Raw genomic sequence first — 17,420 nt, 5'->3', positions numbered from 1 at the left:
AGCGCCTTGTTGAAAATCGTTATTTTAAATAAACAATGGCTTGTTTGTTGAAAATCGGTTATTTAAACCGTGAAATAATTACCCAAGGAAAACAATTTCTAAGCTTCATTTTGCGCTTCCTTGCCAGAAAATATTCAAAATTCCAGATATTTGCAAAAATTAGAAATTTTCTGTTTTTTTAGATCATTTTTGTGTAGTCAATTTGGGTCTTTTCACATATTCCGCCCAAAAAATTCAACATCGCATCCTTTTCCAATATCTATTTGAAAGTAAGTGAGACCAGTTGCTCTATTTTGAGGCGCCACATTCGTATTTTTTTTCAACCAATCAGATTTGAGCATTTCGTTTTCTGTTTTCATGTTTTAAGAATTACAATTTTGGGCGGAATAAGTGGAAAAACTTTTGTCGAAAGCTGTTAAAATGATTTTTTTCTGGGGTTTTTATATGAATGTGGTCGGAACTTTCGATGCTTCTAGCACAAAAACGGGCTAATTTCATTTTTAATTGTGTAATAAATCATCAAATATTTCTGGTTCAAAGTTTCTTATTTCAGACCAGGGCTTGCATCTTATTTCAACGAACGTATTTTACCGTCAAATTAGAAATCAGATACGCTAATTCGCTAATTTGAATTTCACAGTTGATTTTGAATTTCACAGTTGATTTTGAACTTCACAGTCTGGGCTGAAGTTGAAGGATTACTTCAGATGAAAGAATAAATTTCGCCTGAAATCTTTTCAACTTTAATGCCCTTTGATTTTACTTCCCCTATAAAAACCTGTTTCATGTTTATACAGCCGCGCTAATGTGACCTTGAAGATTATTCTGCCAATTTGAATGCTTTATATTCCTGGTAAAATTTCCATTATTAAATGTATAAAATAACTTTTGGTTGGTTTGATATGCATTGTTGTTTGTTTTTGAAAATTTCTGGGTTTTGATATCTTGAAGCGATCATTTACTTAATTTAGTTTTTTTTTCGGAGTTTTATAAACAATAACGGCAATATTTCAATATTCTGATTGAATAGCCCGAAATATACAATCATGTTAACATTTTAAACAATTTAAATTGCATTTTATGGTTTAATGAGCATTGCATTAAATCACATTCGCAAATAAAGTAACTCTAGGCTACAATTTGGTTGTCCAATCAAAAAGCGGAGGTGTTCTTGTTTATTTGGACCGCCGGTAAGTTGACTGGCAACAAAGTTCCTTGTCTTCCCAGTTGCCTGGACAGACTTTAATGTAGGTATTCTGGCAACTTACTGCTTCCCGAGTAATTGTGTGGCAAATACTTTTCCCCGAGTTTATTTTGACAACACACCTTCGGGTAAATAATTTCTTCGTAAAACTCTTTTTATTTCATCTTCGGGCTGTTTTTGACGTCGCAAGGTCGCATGATTAAGTGATTGAATCTAAACTGCATTTGAATAATTGCTTGCAGGAGTTTTCCCAGTTTTCCCTTTCGAAAGGAGTCAAATTCTAATCTAACTTTGTAATTCTGATTACACCATAATTAGTGTCACATCTAAAACTACTGAAAATATCATAAATCAGCTCAAATCAACCGTATCTTCTAAATACTTATCAAATTTACGACTATAAATTTTGTTTTCGACGTTTTTCTCATTCATTTGATAATTACCATTTTGCAATAATTGTTTCCTCGGGAAAATCTTGCAAAAACAAAAAACAGCTTTCTGCCAACAAATTGGGAGTTCCTGTCATTATTTATTACATTCTGCTATTTAGGATTTACTTTGATTTTTCGGTTTACTTGTTAATATAATTAGCTGCGCCCAGAAATCGGACACTTCGCCTAATAAAAATCATCGTGGGACATTTCGATTCAGCTGGTGAGATTTTTCACTACTCCTAAATTAAATTCATGCCGCTTTTGGACCATTTCTTATTTCATTCAGGTGTGTTCAGCTATACTGTAATAAACACCATGTAGTAGGCAGTTCTATATCCCATTTTGCGTCACACCTAACTGTTAGTCTTTCTTTGAAGTCGGCCGCAGTTTATTTAGCCCACGTCAACATAAATAAATACACCCCCGCAAAAAAGGCATTATGATTTAGCGGTCCAATGGAAGCTTAAAGCCACGCGCCAAGTACAAAATCGGTAAGTTTTCTACCTATTTAAAAAAAAAACGTAGAACACCTTAACAATGGCGTAAAAGTTTGAAAAATTTTAGAACGTTTCCATAGTAGTGGACAAAATTTACGCAAACGTAGGTTTTTAAATTCTAAAAGTCTAATTTCAAGAACTCTTTGATACAATATTTTCTTTAAACTTTTGTATCGACCGTGAGGAAATGATCTTAGTTACCCCCTGTTAATGTATCAATACTTCGTTTCGAGCACTTTTTTTTCCTGCAGAACATGTTAATTTCATATAACCTTTTGTCTAATAAAACATGTCTTCTAGGAATGATTACTTTTACAAACAATCAAAGTTAAAAATTAAACTGCACAAGGCACCAATTATTTTAATATTTATTAATTAGCTTACTAAGAAAAAAACTATTAAGAGAAGTAACTTCTGAATCCACCGAGTGATCTATAAATTGGTACTGATTCGTGTAATTGTGTTTCTGTACAAGGTATGTCTTTATTTTACCAAGTCTGAAAAAGCCAGTTTTCATCATCTGTAGTTCGTTTTTCCAATAGACTGATATTCTGGGTCACAGTCGAGCTTAAAAAAGTTATAACACTGAACAGTTCAGTTTTTTTGTAAACTGTTTTTTTATCGAATGGTTAATTTTCCCCCTTATTCGAATTGAGAAAGAGTTCAATCTGATAGAAAATCTACTGGATGTTGAAAACGAGCATTTTCAGTCTCGAAAAAATTGGAAAATGCTTAAACTAAGTAGTGATACTTTCATAGAGAGCAGCTGATATCATATTTTCACGGTCAGTGTGAAAACTTAATTGAAAAATCATTAAAAAGTTGTCCCAAATGGTTTTAAAAGTCAAGTATTTTAGACGTATAGACTTAAATTAGCATTCATATTTGTCTACTTGAGTAATTGCAAATCGGAGGAAAAATTACCTCTCACGTGAATGAGGTTTAATTATTCATGGTCATTGTTTTCAGCTTGATAAAAATAAAACAAATTGGCAGGACAAATTTTTCATCAAATTTTCTTCGAATTTTTGCGTCAAAAGTGACAATAAAAGACTCTTTTAATGATGAAAATTGTCATAACTAGAATTTTTTTTGATTTTTTTTGCACCTTGAAGACAATAGCTCTAATTTTGTCTCTCCTTAAATCTTTTTAGTACGCGAGTTGTGAAATCACGAGAAAAAAAAACATCAAAATTATACTGGAAAATTAATGAAAAGGCAACATAAACATTTCAGCTACTTGTACCTCGAGGTAAAAAGGAATCGAAAATTTAAAAAAAACTTTGCAAAAAAATCTTATGAAGCTAAATTGATTGCAATTCTGGCAACTAGTTTAACTAAAAAGATTTTTGTTCATCGTTTATTTTATAGAAATTTGGAACATAGAACGCCACGTTTTTCCGGCGATAAGAACGATTTTATTTGAATGATTTTGAGTACAAAGTTTCTTTGGTAATCTTGTCCAGAAAATACCTTTGTTTCCTAATCTCAGGTCAGTTAGAAAATAATCTGCTTTTATTCACCAGAAAAACCATCAAGAATGACCAAACTTTGAAAACCGATTATCAAATGGTTATTCCGTAATTCAAAAATTTGATTGATGCGCTTTCAACATCACGCTGTAAATCGAAGTGAAAAACTGGCCGATTATAAAAACACAAAAATTTTTTTTAAGAAGTAGGAATCGATTTTTAGGAATTCAATTGTAAACGACTTTTGTCAGATAAAAGGTGTAATAACAATGAAAGGTGTAATAACTTTATGTTTTCATCACTTCACTTTTTGTCTTTTTCGGACATCTTTTTTTGATTTTTCAAAAGTATCAAATTTTTCGAAAAATGAATTCGGAGGGGTGATATCAGTGTACTACCAGCAGTTACAAAAGTGGCGGCCATCCTAATGTTAATGCTGAAGTTTTTCTTTTCATTGTTTACATTTTCTTTACAACCACAATTTTCATTAATCTTAGAAAAAATCTAATTTTCATTAATCTAAGAAAGAAAATAGTTGCGTTGGGTTTTTTTTTGATGGCCGCAAATGATTTACGCACGGGCTAAAAAAGAATATAATTAAACAAGATTCTCATTCATAAATTCAGTGATTACGCCAACCAAAATTTTAAATATAGAGTGCAGTTATATGCTGCTGGCCATTTTAGGGTTTTGTTTCTGAGTTCCAAACACGAAGATCTGAAAGCCACTAGTTTTGGAGATTCGACCATTTTAGTAATTAAAGAAAAATTAGGTGGGTATTTTTTATCTAGGGATTTTTGGAATCAAAAACGTTGTTCAATTCCCCGTCTGTTGTCACGGTTGCATTTCTTTAGTTTTCTGTTATATTTTTTATATGAGCCATTTTCAGATATGCTAATATGTGTGAAGCACGGGAGCTGTTGTATACGCAAATTATATCAATTTTTTGTTGTGAAAAAAAGATTACCAGAAGTACCAAAAATTGCTGCAATTTTAGAAAGTTGTAAAGCAAATGAAAAGCAAAACACTCTGCTAAAATGTTTTCTGATTTTCTATGCTATTTTTTGAATTTTTTTTCCTGCTAAAACGTGAGTGACTACAATTTTCTACCTGAGCGTAAATAATTGCAATTCATTTGAAGTATACAACAATTATGAACGTCAAAAAAATGTATGTGTCTTAATACAGCTGCAACTAGCTTGAAAATGTTTTCGACAAATTTTTATCAATGCGTAATTCGTTGAAAACAAGCTGCCTGGCCTGTAATTTAAAGCATGAGCGCTATTGATCAAGTGTAGTTCCTTATGTTCAGATTTTTTATTTAAGTAAGCAATAAGTGTACCAGCGAAAACTTTTATTGACATAGACTCAACAAATTGATTTTAATCTAGTTTTTAAAGACGACTCATCGTGTCAGTACAAGGCTCGGAAAATTCCTACTGCACTAAAACGTCTCGATGAAAAAAATTGTTGATAAAAAAAGTTCGAAAAAAATGATTTTCAATTGCATGAATTTAATTTGGAACAATTCAAGTCATTTCTTACGCTTTAACAGATCAAAAGCAGCAAACTTTCATTTAAAGCCTGTCGTGCGTTAGTTATTCCAAATTAACGAAATTACATTTTCGCGATTTCTAGACAGACCCACACAAATTTAGGAAAGTCTTTCGCACAAAATTTATAAAGATTTTTTTTACTTTTAAAGCTCCAAATATCCATGTAATTCAGGATATTCAATCTAGTCAAAAACTTTTTGTCATAAAAAATCTTACAGAAAAATTGTTGTTTGCCTTGAGAAGAAACCATCCGGAGCATAGCTACTTGGTTTTTCTTCAAAAATCAGAGTCATAATTTTACATTTACGTTTTTCTTCTATGCAGAAAGCCGTAGCATTATAAAATCCGGTTTTTAACCGAATGAGGCAATCTTATTGATTTGTACTTGAATTAGCATTTCGGGAGGAACGTATAAAAAGATAAAGGTTAATTAATTGATGATTTTCGGCACTGCTGAACAATAAACTTAATTTCAGCACTCTTGTGCTTCGGAACTGTTAAACCCTCCTCTAAGGATATTGCAACAGTGCCGAAGTACAGCAGAGCCGAAAATAAATTTATTGTTCAACCGTGCCGAAAATCATCAATTTTTGTCGCTGTTGAACTACTTTTTATTTTCGGCACTGTTGTAATGTACCGTTGTTTTTGATTTTTTAACGTTTTTGGTTCAGAAAAAGTTTTTGGTTCTTGTAAGAAAAAAGAGATATTGAAGCCCAACAATGTAAGCTTTTTTATCAAATTTTTTTTCTCTTCATCACCCTTTTTGAGAAGATGCACTTAGTTGCTCTTTTATCTTTAAGAAATCGATTGATTTTCATGACAAATCGATGCAGCTGGTCGTGAAAAAATTATCATAAAAATGAATTATTTCATACTTTATCAAAATGAGGCCAACAATAAGAATAAGATTGATTTTGTTTAATCTTCAGAATTACGAACTTGAATGTTTGTTTCATGAAAAACACTTATATTTTCAAGCAATTTCATTGTCTCGCTCAATTTTTCCATGTTTTCTGTTGAGTTCACGTTTTACTTGAGATAGTTGCTTTTAATTCAATAGCATAATTAATGCTCCTTTGGAAATATACTTCAAGCTTTTTCCGGTTTAATTGAGTTCAAGCAACGGAAGTTTTTGAGGGCGAGCTGAAATTTTTTCTTTTCAACACATATCATGTGGATCGGAAATTAATCTTTCAAATCATCACGGGTCCGGATAACACCTACGGGGGCTTTTTTTCACTTGATTTACTCCATTGAAGGTCAATTAATTTGCTAAATTTTGTCTTGTTTCCTTTCATTACAATTTCACTATCTCTATGGTCGCTTAAACATTTTGTTTTCAAATCAATTCTTGTGAAAAAATTTTTGTATAAAGACCGTGTTGATCAAATCGAACCCAACCCCTTGTATAAGTTAAGCTTAATTTCCCCAATTTTTTATTTGCCGTAGCGTATTTGATACATTTTGAATAACAATAGAGCATATTCTTGTTTTGGCCATTACTTATTCAATCGCGTTGAAATTGAATCGGCAGGTTTTTGCCAATACCAAGTTGGTAAGTCTCATAATAATATATTATAATAATAAGTTGTTTGCAAATTAGATTCCATTCGTTGTAAAAGTTACTACATTTACAACCAAACGAAATCTCATTGCGAGAGCGCCGTGGAACTATGCAACCCGTTTTCAGGCGCCTCTGATAATGGAATCAAACTTAATATAAAAAAGCCAGGGTGGGTTCAAGGAGTCTAAGAAGGGAGAAGACAGCAGTTTCCGCCATCTGTCCCCCCCCCCCTCAAAAAAAACTCGAACTCATGTTTTTTTTAGTAATGAACAATTGACAAAGTTTGAGTTTGGATATGACGCTTTCGACTATAATAGTTGATATTCATTTTTTGCGCAGAAAAATAAACGATGGCTCTTGAGTTTTTAAGTGAACGCTTTTAACTTGGAGGAGGTCATAGGCAATCTTTACACTTTCGCTGCTCAATAGTGGAGTTTGCCTTCCTTTTAAAAAAGGAAACGAAGGAGTGAACTTCAAAAAAAAATCAAAAGTCAAACCCGCTGAAAATTAAATTTTTGCCTGAAGACTTTCGTATTGCAATAGGGGGAGAGATATTCGTAACAAGGTACCAAATTCGTATATGCTTAACTGATCAATTCTCTCTATACAGGGGGGCGGGGGAAATTCGTTACAAGGTACAATAAGGGGGGGGGGGGGGAAATAGTTAACAAAAGATCCGACTTTACCCTATTGTCCCATATGTTAAAACATTTTATGAAAAAATTACAAAAAAAACAATCGCAACCTATACATGAGTCTGAACTACGTTCAGCAACTCTATATCAGACACAAAAACCGCAGTACTATAGAAGGCAGGGGCGGATCTAGGGTTTTCTCGAGGGGGGGCGGAATTTCAAAAAATTTTCCAAAATTTTGACGACCTTTTTTTTTTTTAGGTCGACCAAATTGGTTTTTCGAGCTCTCCCAAAGCACTGTTTTGCCCCTATTTTAGCAATTTTTTTTTGCGCCGGAGGCAAATTTTTGAAAAAACAGTCAAAAAAGCCGTTTTTGGGCACTTTTTGAAAAATTTTGACAAAAAAATCGCGTTTTTTTTGGCGCGCGCTCCCCCTCAAATTAGTGTTTATTGGCGCCATAGGCGCCTTTAAAAAATTTTAGGGTCCCTCGGCCAAAAATGGATTTCTGAAAAAGTATCAAAGGGGGACCCTTTGGGTCGGCAGGGGGTCGAATCCCTGAGGAGGGGGGCGTCCGCCCCCCCCCCCCCCCCCCCTAAATCCGCCCCTGATAGAAGGTAGCACAAACCAGTAGAAATTTAGCGGGTTATAATGCACAAAAACAAAAAAACAACATTTATAGCTTTGCTTTTAATAAAATTTATCCTTGATTAAGTCTTTCATTCTCCGCAGGCTTGAATGATAAATATAATGACTGATTAAGCATAATATTCGCATCACAAAACTGCACAACTAGTATTTTATCAACGGAACTATTAGCACACAAAGTTGATTTATTATTATTCAGAAAAAATTTGAGCTTCAGGTTGAGTTGTATCTATAATCGTGAAATGATATTTTGGCCCTGAAAAAACATCGCCTTGGCAAATTATTGGTGTTTTGTGCTTTTCCATTTGCTGCAGTAATAAATGACCAATTTATTGCTATTCCGTTTTTTTTTTATATATATAAAGTGATGGAATGTTTGGGCTCGGGTGCTTTTTTTCTCCCAAAGATTATGGGGGTTGCAATCTGGGACTATTTTGTCTAGTTTGTTTTTGTTTTTAAAGCACTTTATATACAAATTTTAATTTAACGCGTTACAAAAAAAAGATGACATTGTACAAAAGATTTCGTGTGGGTTAAACAAAATAGAAAATTGAAGAAAATTTTCAATAAAAAAACTTTTTTAAAGATTTTTTATCAAAACTTTCTGAACCGATTTTTTTTTCGATCGACGCTACTAGAAGGCAATTAAAATCCTTAGGTTTGGCAAGCAGTCTTGTTCTGTTTTCAGAATTTAGGATAATTCTGAAAATTTGCTCAAATCAAGTTTTAGCGAATAAATAATTTTTCATCACTTGCGAATTTATGAAAACCGATAAGTTTCATTTGGCGAACACAAAAAAACTTATCTTCATTTCAAACGCTGAAAACACACAGAAAAAAAACGTTTAAAATATCGGGGCATTACAACAGTGCCGAATTACAACAGTGCCGAAAGAAAATTAGTTCAACAGTGCCGAAAATGAAAACTTTGTTCAACATTGCCGAAAATATGAACAAATTTCAACATATTAAATGCGGCAATCAAAAATTAAACGGTAAACGTTTATAATCATAAGTGACACTTAAAATTTTTGATTGAAAAAATTTGCAATTTAGACGCTTTGGCGCCAAAACAATTGTTAAATTGGATCAATTGAGCAATCTCCCCCCGGTAATGACCGATTGCGCTACTGCAAAAACTGTTCTCCGCAGCACCTTAATATTGTACGCAAAAGCTTTTTTTTTCTTTCAGGACAGAACCAGGTAGCTTTATATTCCTCAGTTTACAGTTTTATTGATTCTTTTTACACTCTCTTGTAATTTTTGAGCTTCGATATGTAATTTTGCGTCCCACACTCGTTGGAGATTTCATATCATTGAAACTATTTTCAAGTGGTTATAAACATGTCTGAAGTACCTTTTGACCTATCCCCCCTCCCCCCTCCCCCCTCCCACGCGAGAATGGGAGGGGGGAGAGATTGCTCAAATGATCCGTTAAATTTGCAGTTGCAGACATTTTGGCGCCAAAATTGGAGTGATTTTCTTTGAAAATAAGTGTCAGTAATTTCCCGCTCTTTAGAAAATGTGTTTAAATTATTTTGAAATTTTTCCGCCTTTCTCGGCACTGTTGAACGCCCCCAAATATCATAACCAAGAAAACTGACATTTTAATCACTATAATCATATAAATGTTGAGCGCTTTTTACCATTTTTCTTTCAATTTGAGTATGTGAGGGAATTTAAACCATTCCAAATTGACATGAGGCAAGCTAATTGTTTTGAAATTACTTGTTACAAGAAACACATATATCACTTTGTAATTGAAATTTTGTGCAGTGGAACGGTTAATTAAAACAAGACATGAAATCAAGTTCACTTTCAAGTTTTTTTATCTGATGGATTTAAAAAATAATGCAGTTAATTTAAAAGTCAATCAAAATCTTCCACTTTTTGATACAAGCAGTCTTGTGTTTTTTCCTTAAAACTAGTAGTCAAGAATAAACAGGATTTTCTTCATTGTTTTTCAAATTAATCAACAATCGCAGAAAGTATACAATCTATCTGTTTTTTTTTTCAATTCGGTTCAACTGTCAATGTTTTGAACAACTGTGTTTTTAGTTGAAGCTATGACCATTTTTCAAGTGGTGTCATTGTTTAATTGTTTAAACTATCGGAGAAAGTGGGAAATATAAGCTTGGTTTGTTTTTTGAGACAAATTTTTGAAAAAAAAACTTTAGAAGTTTGTTCGTGATTGCACAATCTGATTAAAAATCCACCAGCCTTTTGTGTAAACCTCGTTATCATGATTATTCCCGCATTTGATAGTAACAATTTGTAAATCGTAGACTTAACAAGAGTTTGAACACATGTTGACTTGAATTAAAGATTGCGCCACCCCACTCCCCAAATTGAGGTACAGAAGTAACCCCACCCCCACCTACTAAAGAAAACAAGGAACACCACGCCCCAGTGCGGCATCGTTTTAACCCCCACCCATCTGGCCTTGTCTGGTAGGGAATAGGGATCGACTCTGGAAGCTCACGCCCTTTTTCTCATTTCACCATTTTCTCATTTCACCATTTTTTCTCTCATTTTATTTGAATTTTCTCAGCCAATTTTTTTTTCGAACGACGATAAAGGCAGTGAGAATTTTCAGCATTTCGCCCTGACGCAATCAGTCTTGTTCTGTTTTCAGTAATAAAAATATTTTGTGAACAAATAACATTTTATCACTTTTTGTTACATCAAGAAAAAAGATAAGTTTATTTGGTGAACTGAATTTTTTTATCTTTATTTCAAACACATGAAAACACGTGACGTGTTAGAGTAAGAACAAATATCACAATATAGATAACTGACATTTTTATTTCTTGTGATATAATTGTTGGCTGATCAATTCTGGGACATATGCTTACAAAAATGGAAAATACTTTCAACATTTGGCTCTTTTCCAACCCATTTTTCTCTCCCGAGTTTATTAGCTTTTCCCTTGCTAATAACTTTTTTTGTTGCGTTTATAAATTTATATGTGACAGACTCGTTCTAAATTGATCTATTTTTTATGTCAGTTGTCGTAAAAACAGGTAGACTGGAAATTAAATTTTTTTGTTATCATGGGAAAGTTTGTCCCAGCAGTTTTTTTTTTGGTCTGAACTATTCATTTCAACTTTGAGTAGCTAAGAGTGCGTATTTTTCCTTTCTTATTTGAATTTATTGTTCCAATCACGCTCTAAAAGTGACTCAATGGCCGCTGACTGCTTTTTCCAGCCAATTTTGACTACCTGGAACAGTAGCTCTTATAAACTGATTTTGAATGTACAACTGGTTTTCTTTCCAAACATGCTAAGCTTCAAACTTAGTTTGGACAAAAAGAAACAAGAATAGTTGGTGTCCGTGCAAGTAGTGCAGAAAGTTCCGACGTCCTCGGGGTTGCATAAAAATCCGATTTAAATTTAGAAAATTGAATGAATCGGATTTTTTTTGCTTTAAATCGACTTTTTTTATATCCGATTTTGGACCAAGTTAACATGTTAACATCCTCCCCCCTCCCCCGAATCTGTTTAGGGGGAGGGTGACAACTTTTTTCTGAGCTCGAATTTTCAGCCAATCAGAATAGAGCATTTTACATGCAGCGCTAAGTAGATTAAATTAAAATGAACGCTGGGGTGGGTATCTTAACTTGATCTATAGAGGGGGGGGGGGGGGGGGGGGGGTATGGGGGATGCTTATTTGATTCCCGATTTTTTTAAAAACTGCCAAGTATCTTAGAAAAACCAAAAGAAGTGTTGGAAAATTTATTGAAATGAAGGTTATTATGGAAACAGTTGATCATTTTTCAGTTTTGCCTTAAAACTTTCATACAAAAGACCAGGTCAGTATTTTCCTACATTTGATTTGAATCGAACAACACCTCTGATTAAAATCAAGATTAAAATTGGACTTAAATCGATGATTTAAATCAATTAATTTAAATCAAGATACTCTGGACGTCATTTAGTTTTGCAAATAATATCTTCCTCCCTCAAAAAAATCAATAGTCAAAAACACTTGACACTTTTTTCTGTTTATTAGTATTTTTGTTACAAGGAACATTCTGTGCGTCATGCATGGCATCTGAATAGTTTTTAATTGTCCACTATTATTTTTCAAATTTATCATGTTTATTAAGAAAGCGCGAAATTGTGCGTTTAAAAACTGATACTTTTTAATTTTTCAGCTCAGTTTCATTTCATTTTGCCCAAAAGGGCAAATTTATTCGCTTTCAGCAACAAAAATCAATTCTTCTCCCGTTTTTTTTTTTCATAAATTTTAATTGCCTTCTAACGGTTTTTTTGAAGTCGCCTACGCAATTCGTCCTTTTTCCTACACCAAATACGGTTTCTTTTTTAATTCTTTATTCCAAATACGGTTTCTTTTTAATCCGTTACTAACTTTAATGACGCCACAAAAAATTCTTTCTTGTTTTCAGCAGCCTTGACGTTTGTTCTCACCACTCTCCTACTCAAAGAAGGAAGTAAAAAAAATCGGAAGCGAAGTCACTGAAAATCACAACATGCCAAAGGTGCGAAAAAACTCTAATAATTATGGAATTGTGGGCCATACAATAAAACAGTATGGATCTCCGATTAAGATTTCAGACAACAGCGCTGCGCAAACAGTTCACCCGCCTACAAATTTACGAACTGTTGTTCTCATCATATGCACTGTATTTTACCTATTCGCGGGCGCGGCCGTTTTTGATTTCCTCGAATCCAATCAAGAAGAGCAAGACAGAGAAGTTATTTTTAATCAGAGGAAACTTCTGGAAGCGAGAGTGAAGGAAAAACACCCTGAAATGACGCCTCATGATTTCAAGGAGTTGGAAGATATCTACGTCAAATTGATCCCCCATAGAGCGGGCTATCAATGGAGGTTTGCGGGCTCTCTTTTCTTCGCCATAACCGTCATCACCACTATTGGTAAGTCAAAAACTCTTAAATAAAAAAAATCTTAGTTCAAAAACTTTTTCAAATACAACTTTTTGCATTTATGTTTTCTAAATCCAATATGGGATGCAATTTTTTTGCCAAAAACTTTCAAAAAAGCTTACAAACGTGGTTTTTGGTGCGATTTTTTAATTAGCCCGTGGCACGGAAAATTTTCTCAAAATAAGCTCTTTATGGTAGTTTGGGAGAGCTCAGAAAATCAATTTGATTGACTAGAAATGTCATCAAAAAACTCAAAAAATGTCAACAAAGATGGCTAGTTGTAAAGTAGAAAAAACCACCCCGAGCATAAATTTTTCGTCACTTTTTTCGAAAGTCGGAACAAAAAACAAAATTTCAAACTAAGTTCCCTGAACCAAATAATAAGTTACTTCCTTTGTGAAAATTCTGGTGGTACAATTTCCATAATGGTCACTGTTTCCAGGTTATGGCCACTCGACTCCATGGACCATTCCTGGAAAACTGTTCTGTATGGCCTACGCTTTTGTCGGCATCCCCCTATCTCTAATAGTGTACCAAGCAGTCGGCGACAGACTCAACTACATCATCAAAATATCCACCAATCACATTCGGCGAAAACTATTCGGTTCACACTGCCTAAAAGGAGACAAAGAGCACGAAGCCGAATTGCATATAGTGACTGCTTGCAACTGGGGACTGGTAGGATTAGTCATGTTCGGCGGCGCGGGCATCTTCAAGTACTACGAAGGTTGGAGTTATTTCGACTCCTTTTACTATTGCTTCGTAACTTTATCTACAATAGGATTCGGCGACTTTGTCGTTCTACAAAAAGGAAGAGCCATCGAACAAGACCCTTTTTATATCATGTTATGTATTATGTACATTATGGTGGCACTTTGTGTAGTCGCCTCCGCTCTTAATCTTCTCGTGTTGAAGTATTTGACGATGAATACGAAATACGAGCGACAAGCGGCTGAGGCGAACTTTACAAACAGTTACACCGCGTTCGAACCTAGCCAGGAACCGACCAATTTCCGCTCGCGGAGTGTTGCACATATAAATGGATTGGTCTAATCACGTGACCTTCACGTTTATTTCAAAATGTAATTCTGACAAAAATCGCTTAATTTTAAAATATACTTAATTATTTGTAAAAAAAAATTTAGTTTTTTTTGTGTTTGCCTTAAACTTATGCAAATTAATTATGAAAAAATAGTTAAAGTTTAGATGTATCTTTAGTTTCAAGACGTGAAATGTTTATTTTGGCTTATTGAAACCAGTACTCCGTATATTATTCCACATTGACAATTTAGTTTTTGAAGCAAAAATTTTTGTTACCATACAACATTATAGACGTTTTTTTTCAGACCAGCGAAACCGATCAATAATTTTGAGAAACGGCAAACCCCTAGAACGAGGAATTTAATTAGCAAAACTTTCTGTCGCAGTGGTTATTCTTGAAAAAACAATTTAAAAAAAACTTTTTTATAGCACGGTGTCGTCCTCAAAATTGTTTTTTCAAGTAGCAATTGGCGGCATTTTTTCAGAAAAAAAGGAGTCTAGTATACTAAAAATAAATGTGCAGCATGATACAATCAGAGAGAAAATTTCAGAAACTTGGCAGTCAAAACTGAAGGGCTCCCTGTCTTAAATAGAAATGTTGCTTTATTAGTAACTAGGTACAAAATTCGTATATGCTTAGCTGTTGAGTTAGTTTTTTACAGGGGTGGGGATCCGTTGTGACGTAACGTGACCAATATAATTCAGCGCAACTTTTCGGTTCACACTCTTCGGTTCACACTGCCTAAAAGGAGACAAAGAGCACGAAGCCGAATTGCATATAGTGACTGCTTGCAACTGGGGACTGGTAGGATTAGTCATGTTCGGCGGCGCGGGCATCTTCAAGTACTACGAAGGTTGGAGTTATTTCGACTCCTTTTACTATTGCTTCGTAACTTTATCTACAATAGGATTCGGCGACTTTGTCGTTCTACAAAAAGGAAGAGCCATCGAACAAGACCCTTTTTATATCATGTTATGTATTATGTACATTATGGTGGCACTTTGTGTAGTCGCCTCCGCTCTTAATCTTCTCGTGTTGAAGTATTTGACGATGAATACGAAATACGAGCGACAAGCGGCTGAGGCGAACTTTACAAACAGTTACACCGCGTTCGAACCTAGCCAGGAACCGACCAATTTCCGCTCGCGGAGTGTTGCACATATAAATGGAAGTATTTGCCAATGAATACGAAATACGAGAGACAAGCGGCTGAGGCGAACTTTACAAACAGTTACACCGCGTTCGAACCTAGCCAGAAACCTAACCAGACAAAAACTTATTTGGTTTTTCAATGATGACTGTTTTAATTTTCAGAAAATGGTTAAAACTTACTTTAACATGTTTCCACTTGAATTGTAAACTAGAACTATACATGAAAAACAATTGTAAACTGGAACTATAAATGTAGTAAAACCAAAGCCAAATAAGATCTCATGGTCTAAGCTAAAATCAAAATCTAGTTCGAGCCCCACCCTGGCGTAGGATCATTTGGTTGCTAATAGGGAAAAGGTTCGGTTACTTTACGGTAACTAATACGTAATAGTTATGTATTAGTTATGCAATAATTATCTAAAAATTACGTAATTGTCCAATAAACTTACGTTGTGTAAAACTAACTTTGGTATTTGCTTTCAACAACTGCTGCAAAAACTTGATACGATAATGGTTTCATGTGCGGTTTAAAATCTATGGCCTGTGTTGCTGGCTGATTCTGTTCCGAAAATTTCCAATATTCTCTGCATTCATTATCCATTTAATTTGCTGTTATTTTCCCGATAAAATTTGAATTAATTAACACTTTTGGAACCCCTTTTTCTTGAACTACCCAAAATTCCGCGCTGCTATTTTCCGTTTGCAGATAGTAAAATTGAATTACATATGCTTGGCGAGAGTTCGCAAGAGACCTTTTGCGCAGATGGACTTCTTCGCTCGTGCACTTTGAAAACTCAAGAGATCAAACTCTGCTTCATTCTGGTTAAAGCGCGAGTAGCGCCAATGAAGGTTATGTCTATCCCTAAACTAAAATTGCAAGCTGCCTTACTGGCCACACGCCTCAATGAGGATATTCTTAAAGCACTTATCATCCCAATAAACAATGTCTTCATGTAGACAGACAACAGCACCATGCTCCAGTGGCTCCATTCGTCATCGAAGCTACCAATTTTTGTCGCAAACCGAGTATGCAAAACTCTTTGAGTCACCATCGTAGACGAGTGGTATCATGTCGACATCGGAAACAATCTCGCAGACAAGGGTACCCGAGGTATTGCCGCCGAATCTTTAAAGTACAGAAGCTGGACCCAAGGTCCAAGATTCCTAAGAACCCGTGAGTGGCCTTTTGTCCGAATGTTGAGGTAGTCATCAAAATGACACTAAAAGGTGCTGTTGACGATGTTTTTGACTCTGCATCAAATTTGGTTGCAAGCCCGGCACCAATCAAACCCGTCATCTATTGGTCTCAATACAGCTCTTTTGTTGAGCTGTTACGCTCCGTAGCATTCATCCTCAGATTTAATCTTAAGTTCCGCCCTTACCTTGAAGCAACACTTAGAAATGTTGATTCTTCTGAGTTCGAAAACGCAAAAACGAAACTCTTGTTTCTCTCGCAAATGGAAGCATTCGCGTCAGAAACCTAATTACTTAGATCTGAGAAAAATGTAATTTAAGTCCTTTTGCAGCACTCTCTCTTTATCTGTCCTGGTGGTCTTCTCTGGTTCACAGGCCACATAAGCCATGTTTCTGAAATCGAATTCAGACTGAACAAAACACCCCATCATACTTGATGGTCGTCACCCCATAGTGAAAGTATTTGTAAATCATCTGCACTGCAAAAAGTGATTATCAATCTATAGACTACCTGCGTTCCGTCATCCAGTTGGATTATGCACGCTTAAAATTAAGTTTTTTACTTCGCAACATTGAAATTAATCTGTCGTAAGCGGAAGGTGAAAACCTTCACACCGTTAATGTCTGAACTGATAGTCGAGCTTTTACGATACCGCCAGGTGCCGTTCAGAAACTGCGGCATAGATTACTTTGGACGCTTCTATGTAACGGTTCGCTGGAGTTCCGAGAAACGTTGGGCACTTTTGTTACTTGTTTGACCACAAGAGCCATTCACATAGAAGTTGTTCCGTCAATGGACGCTAGCTCTTGTAAAATGGGAGGAGAAAAGTTTATCGCTAGGCATGGAACCCCATAAATTATCTGGTCTGACAATGGAACGATTTTGTCGTCGCCGAGAAAGAGATTCTTTTGTGCACTCGAGCGTGGAATGACCTCGAACCCGCCCTTCTTGTACATAAAGGTATACAATGGAAGTACAACCCTCCATCAGCGCCACACCATGGTGGTTCGTGGGAACGTCTTGTAGGTAGTTTCAAGAAAGTGTTCTACTCGATACTCACACCTCGCAAAATGACTGAAAAAGTTCCTAAGACATTTTGTGCCTTATTTAACTGTCT

General features: G+C 35.0%; 2 protein-coding genes across 8 annotated transcripts in view; both read left to right on the top strand.

The window, feature by feature from the left end:
• LOC134854239 (cilia- and flagella-associated protein HOATZ-like) overlaps positions 1–17,420 on the top strand; it is a 269,680-nt gene that overhangs the window by 48,768 nt on the left and 203,492 nt on the right. The window lies entirely within an intron of this gene.
• On the top strand, positions 1,205–14,078 carry LOC134853634 (two pore potassium channel protein sup-9-like). 7 transcript variants are annotated; one of them, XM_063869645.1, is made up of 3 exons: positions 1,205–1,858; positions 12,416–12,905; positions 13,357–14,077. In XM_063869645.1, exons 2-3 carry the CDS (start codon positions 12,500–12,502, stop codon positions 13,965–13,967), a joined length of 1,017 nt encoding a protein of 338 aa, XP_063725715.1. In that variant the 5' UTR covers positions 1,205–1,858; positions 12,416–12,499; the 3' UTR covers positions 13,968–14,077. The 7 variants fall into 7 exon arrangements, with proteins under 7 accessions (XP_063725715.1, XP_063725729.1, XP_063725711.1 ...); XM_063869659.1 differs by lacking the exon at positions 1,205–1,858 and adding an exon at positions 1,865–2,129 and having other exon boundaries at positions 12,419–12,905; XM_063869641.1 differs by lacking the exon at positions 1,205–1,858 and adding an exon at positions 1,865–2,129.

This window comes from Symsagittifera roscoffensis, chromosome 1 (assembly GCF_963678635.1).
Source record: "Symsagittifera roscoffensis chromosome 1, txSymRosc1.1, whole genome shotgun sequence".
Lineage (NCBI taxonomy): Eukaryota > Metazoa > Xenacoelomorpha > Acoela > Convolutidae > Symsagittifera > Symsagittifera roscoffensis.
The sequence above is the reverse complement of the archived record's forward strand: the minus strand, read 5'-3'. Positions and strand labels throughout refer to the sequence as shown.

Bases quoted from the DNA above. Each gene is read 5' to 3' on its own strand.
- LOC134853634 (XM_063869671.1), top strand. From the start codon at position 12,500: ATGCCAAAGGTGCGAAAAAACTCTAATAATTATGGAATTGTGGGCCAT. The intron at 12,906-13,356 runs GTAAGTCAAAAA...CACTGTTTCCAG, and splicing joins AACCGTCATCACCACTATTG to GTTATGGCCACTCGACTCCA.